Genomic DNA, 6,416 nt, shown 5'->3' on the forward strand with positions numbered 1-6,416 from the left:
TTTGGCGAATGCTCTAGTTCTTACTGGATAGAGGGTAAGCTGGTATATAAAAGAGGGGAATGTAACGTGTGTGTGTAGACAGTGTGTAATTGATCTGCAGTCAGAAGTATTATTGACGTTCGTTGATATAGCGTTGTTTTAGCGCGATTGTTGAAGTTGAGTGTATCGGTAAAGTTATATTCGGAAAGAATAAACCAGTTTTATTAAGTAAAGACTTGTGTCGTTAAAATTTCGTCGGAACAAAGTTACGGAAAAATCAATTAACAAACGGAGACGTAACAGTACTAAAAGTTTACAAGGAAGAATAAACTGGTTTAATCAAGAAAGGACTTCTATCGCTGAGGTTCCTCGAAAGAATTTCTACCGGAAATTAACAAACAAGTAGATACATAACAATATAAACATCACCTAGTAGATAATCGACTGTGATCCTTTCTGTATGTTCATTTTGTTTCATAATAAAGATTCTATTTAATTAATTTAAAACTTTTCCTGTCTCGTTGTTTCACATACATGAAAATTCATTAAAATTTTCAAATACAGATTACTCTAAGACGTTCCTCATCGTCCCTACTGTTATTAGCGAATTTATGTATCTGTTACTTGTTCGTAAATCAATTCTTCTGTGAATACTACGAGAGGTAGAAAATATATAATATTGCGTTCGTTTGTTTACTGTTACACCCTCAGTGGGTCAGCGGTAAGTTTATGGTCTTACAATTCTGGGTTCGATTCCACGCGTGAGACAGAGATAGCGTAAATAGCCATGTCGTAGGTTTGAGTTAGACAAACATGTGTGTTTGCTTTATAGCAGAGTTACATAGGGCTAACTGCAGCACCCACCTCGAGGAATCTAACCCTGGATTTTAGCGTTGCAAGTCCATAAACTTACTGCCGTCCCACCAGGGTACGCCAGAAAAAAACCATTGTTTGTTTCATTGTTTTAGAATTTTTGCGCAAAAACTTTATATATGATGGCAATAAATTGGTGATTTACAGCCTAATATTTTCCTTGCATTTTTCTTTTTGTCTTCGGTCCTTTATTTTTTAAGTTTTACTCTTTTGTCTCATTAGACTTTTTTGTTTTAAAAACTATCTTTTAAACGTTAATACATTGTCAGTAGTAGAAAGTTTTAATTTATTAGTACCTATTAAATAAATTGTTGTTGTAATGTATTTTTTTAAAACTTTATATCTTACACTTTAATATTTTTATAAGTATTTTATTATGATATTTTTATCTTAATAAAAATTCTAATCATAACAAAATCAAAAGTTTAACTACTTCACCACATATATATATATATATATGTAGAATTTTGACAGGTTACTTGAAGAACAAATATATTCCAACTTCAGTTGAGAGATATTGTTGAAACGAACAAAGACTACCGAATCTGCGAAAGTTAAAGCAGTGAATACGATACGTATTTGAAAATGTCAGGAACAATATTAGAAAACTTAAGTGGACGAAAACTAGCTGTTCTTGTCAGTTTTATACTTCTTTGTCAAATTGCATGTTTCCTTATTGGCGGTTGTATAGGTAAGCCATGTACCACATCCTTAGTACTAGTACAATTGAAATAAGAGTTATTATGACTGAGTTTTTTGTTTATGCATCTAATTGCTTGTTCAAGTTGTTGGTTTGTGACTTTGTTTACACAAGGTCTTGAACATTATATCCATTTATTACTGCTAAGGTTCCGTATTTATTTTACATGGAAAATAAGGGATTTTACCCAATTTGTTTGGTTAATATTTATTAGTATTACACTTTAATTGCAGTGATTTATTTTTTTTTTATAATTATTACTAGTATTAGACAATTACATAAAATTGCTCAATTTAATGGAAGGTATAGACTACATTCACAGTGAATAATTATACTAAATGGTATAAAAACAGTTTGGTAAAAATGAGGGTTTAGTTTACTTTGATCATATATGTTGACACTAATCTTGAAGGCTTAAGTACAAAACAAAAATTTCATAGTAAAAATACACCTATATTTAGCTAGTGAAACTGTTCTTTTATATTTCATTTTTAGTTTTATACATTATGTATTACCAAAATTTGTGTGATATTTCTAGAACTTGAAATAAAAATGGTATGTGTATGTTATGATCCTTGTGCTTGTGAAAAATATCATCTGTCATTTCCTTGCCACTGTAATATAATGTAACATTATAAAACTTTGTAATTGAAGATATTGTGTAATGAAATCAATACTTAAGTTTTTATATCTGGTTTGCTTGTCAGTTTTTCCTTACATTTGCCACTACCTTTTACCAAAAGTTAGCTGTGTGGAAATGGTAACATTATTTCACTGTGGAAAAACAACTTTGAAATCTTCCTACCATTTTCATACTTTAGCCTTTGTGCCAACAGCTGGTGTTGATGAACAACCTAAATGTAAGAGACATGGATTCTTGGTTTAAAGATAGAATTAAACCAATTTTAGGCCTTAACTATTTTATACTTTAGAAAAAACAAATTTCAGTTTTCAGAGACGTACTTTATGGCATCGTTTTAGTGGTAGCCTAAGCTTTTTCCATTTGAAGCTTGACCAGTCTTGAACAAATTTTAGTTACCTTCATGGTCATTAATTGTAAATTCCTGTAAATAGAACCAAGAGCTTTATTTGTTCTTTTCCACACAATCAGCAGGAAATTAAAGAGTTTTATCAAGAAACACATGTAAAATGCTGATTATATCCTCCCCCTTCATAATACCTTTGTTTCTCTCACACTTGAAGTTTTTCCAGCTTTCCACATCTACGTGCAATTTTACATTTCTTAATATTGAATCAGTATCAATCTCTTTAGTATCAAAACCAATGTCTGATAATCCATCGTGTTTAGTTGAATCTTTTCTTGCTGAATGAGAAACCAACTCTCCCCCCTCACCACTCCTAGCAATTATACAAGATGTGAAGAACGACAGAATAACCCAATCAGTGTGTTAAAAATTACTCTCCAATAGTAATAAACCTCATTATATTAGCAGTTTGGTTAACATAAAATCATGTTCACTGTCTCATACATTTATACAGATCATCTACTTTTACACTGGGAATAAAGTGTGAAAATGTTAGATTCATTTTTCTTTCATTGATATAATGCTGGTATTAGACTAATTTTACTTAGTGAATTGTGTTTGAGACTTAGGTGATTTAATAGGCTACTAATCATGACAACGACTGATATTTGACTGCTGCAGCCTTACCACAAGTTTTTTCAATCACAAATATATATTAAGAATATATTTATCATGCTTACTTGTGTTTGTTTATTGACTAAATATAAATTACTTATTTTTTGTTAGCACCTGCACCATCCAATGTGGAAAATGTATTGGGTACAAAATGTCTCGTAGACACTGCTCTTTCACCTGGCACGTTTGATGATCATTGGCACATACCAAGAGGACATGATAGAAGGCCTATCAACTGTCATCCAATAAATAACATTAATTCTCCTGAAGCTATCAAGGATGAACGAGTAACGCCCAATAAAATTGTCTTTGCTTTCCAAATTCCAAACCCTAAGGTTAACGAAGTGTTGGATTATTCCCGATGGATGCAAAATCTTATTGGTGTATTGCACATAGAAGTTTTATACAAAGAAAATATTCCAATAGGTAAGATCAGTTTAATGTTGAACTCGCTAATCAATACTGTACATTGTATCGTGTCTACAACTTATTGGGGGCCATATTAGGTATGGCTATAGTTATAAATTTTTTCATTATTCTAGTTTAGTTTGTCTTTCTCCAATTGTATTTACTGTAGACATTTTAGCACATTTTCATGTACCGTGTCTACAACTTATTGGGGGCTGTATTAGGTACGGCTACAGTTGTAAAGTTTTTAATTTTTCCAATTTGGTTTGTCTTTCTCCAATTGTATTTACTGTAGACATTTTAGCACATTTTCATGTACCGTGTCTACTACTTATTGGGGGCTGTATTAGGTACGGCTACAGTTGTAAAGTTTTTAATTTTTCCAGTTTGGTTTGTCTTTCTCCAATTGTATTTACTGTAGACATTTTAGCACATTTTCTTGCAGCATAGGTTAATGCTGAACATAAATTGATCTTCATAAATAATAAACACCTTTTTAAAGATATATTACCTGAATGAAGGCACATTAGCTCCTGCAGTAAATACATATATTCTCTATCTGCTAGAATTACAATAACACTAATTTTTGCTTTATTTTATTATTTTTTTTGTGGAACATATCAAACATAGTATTGCTGTTTTGTATAACATATTGTTTATTCTTTATTGACTTATTTAGTTTTTAGAATTTAGTGTTGCTTTCAAAAAATTGATTTAAGAGTTTTTGGATGCTGAACTTTTCAAGTTTTTTTTTCTTTGGGTATTGGGAAGATCCTATTTCTTTTTTACAAGTTAAATGTTTATCTGGGAAAGCCTGTGAGCAAACATATGATTTGATCACCACATGCTCTTTAATGTTGTTATAGCAATATATACAGGTACTGATTACACACTGTGACAACCTCGCATTTCATATGTATTAGCCTCAAAAGAGCTAGGAAAGTTGCTGATTGAAGAATGACTACCTCAAAAGTAGCAACAATCCTAGCTTTCCAAGCTATCATATTATGTTCACTGTAGAATATATGTACTACACTATATGATTTCCATTTGATTGCAATTAAGTTTGGATGGTTTGTTGATTGTAAGATCAGCTGGGTGGGCAGAAATAACTTCGTGACCATTACTTTCAAAATACCCATCAGATATTGGATGATAACTGTTCAAGTAGCACAATTAGGGTGGCTGATGTAAATAGTTGTGGTAAATAGATTATCAACAGTTTGTACAAGTGAATGATGGCTAGAAGCTATAAAACTCAGTTGAAAGGGCCTTTGGACTCTTCCTCTTCAAGCTACCTAGTGATTCTGAGAAGTACTGTCTTGATCTAGCTATGTGGCAAGAACTCTTTATGAATACCCCATGGTCCTTGTTAGATCTCTTCCAGTACACCTGAAGAACATATCTTTTTCATGTGTTATTGATATATACTGTAGTAACAGCACAATATTTTTTCTGACTTATTTCACTTTTAGGTGAAAAGCCTTAGGTTAACTGAATTCCTTCAGAGATTATTTATTTTGTGATGCCAGAAAAGAAAATGTGTTCAGTTTGACAGCTCCTAGGTGGCATTACTGCATTGCTGCTATCAAAATGTAGCCTGAGAAGGTATCTTAATTGTGTTGAAACCAAAAGCAGTTTGTTTTAACCTATATGTAACAATGCATAATGAATATAATGGTGATATATATATATATATATATATATATTTGTAAATAAATGTATGTGCATTACCTGAAATCAAGCATAAATGTTAAATAACACAAATGGATCAATTACACAAAGAATATAACTTTTAAGAAACATGTAGATAGAAATAAAGGATTTGATCCCAATGTTAAGACTGTGATATGAAGTTAAATGTGGTTACTGGTCTGTAAGGTATTACTTCAATTATACCTATTATTTTCATTAATACTTGTGAAAAAATAATGGGGAGAGGGAGTAACATCTGTGTGGGGAAACTACCAAAGTTAATACTAAACTTCTAACTGGATGAAGGTCTCTAAGGAAAAGCAGTGTAAATATTAGTGGATTATAATGATTAAAAGTAAGGGTTAACATTACCTAACTTGAGTCAACTCGTGCTTAGGAACTGGTTTTCCAGTCTTGACCCATTCATTTACTACTGGAATTAAATTCTGTTTTTTTATCAACCAGATGGTTATGGAGTGCATGGATATAAGTCAAGGAGTAAGCATAATATCTGTTGTCATGGGAAAAGCAACAGGGAGCACCTTTCCTGTAATTATTAGGGATACACGTTCTATGGGCAAATAAGGTGCGAGTACATGAAACCCATAGAAATGCTACATTACCATGGTAGCTTGTAAATTATGGTCTCTAGAATAAGCTTGTTATTTCAGTCCGTAATAAATAGTTTGACCATATAATAATAATAAAGTGCATGATTGAATAAATGCATTGAACCTTGTAGTTTGTTAGTCTATGGTATGAAGATATTCAAACTTGAGAAACAATTTATATTTACCCAAATCAGTCTAATTATAATGCATGCTAAACTTGTGTGTGTGTTGAACAGTTATAACATTATCTAGAGGTGACTATTTATGACAAGGCTAACATGCTCATTATTCATTGTCTTAAAATAATTAATTTTTCACTTCTAATTGGTGTAGGATTGCAAAGTTTGTATCATTCAGTAAGTTCTAATACCAAAGTTTGTATCATTCAATAAGTTCTAATTGAAACACCAGTTGGTGTAGGATTCAAAGTTTGTATCATTCAGTAAGCTCTAATAGCAATGATACAAACTTTCAGTAAGTTCTAATAGC

General features: G+C 31.6%; 1 protein-coding gene across 1 annotated transcript in view; it reads left to right on the top strand.

Moving 5' to 3' along the window:
• The first annotated feature begins 1,327 nt into the window (after positions 1 to 1,327).
• Positions 1,328 to 6,416, top strand: part of LOC106472159 (protein wntless-like) — a 47,323-nt gene continuing 42,234 nt past the window's right edge. The window contains exons 1-2 of the mRNA XM_013932788.2: positions 1,328 to 1,543; positions 3,325 to 3,639. Coding sequence (XP_013788242.2) covers positions 1,438 to 1,543; positions 3,325 to 3,639 — 421 coding nt within the window. The 5' untranslated portion in view covers positions 1,328 to 1,437. The remainder of the gene's footprint in view (positions 1,544 to 3,324; positions 3,640 to 6,416) is intronic.

The sequence above is a fragment of the Limulus polyphemus genome, unplaced genomic scaffold (genome assembly GCF_000517525.1).
Source record: "Limulus polyphemus unplaced genomic scaffold, Limulus_polyphemus-2.1.2 Scaffold5126, whole genome shotgun sequence".
In the NCBI taxonomy this organism is placed as follows: Eukaryota; Metazoa; Arthropoda; class Merostomata; order Xiphosura; family Limulidae; genus Limulus; species Limulus polyphemus.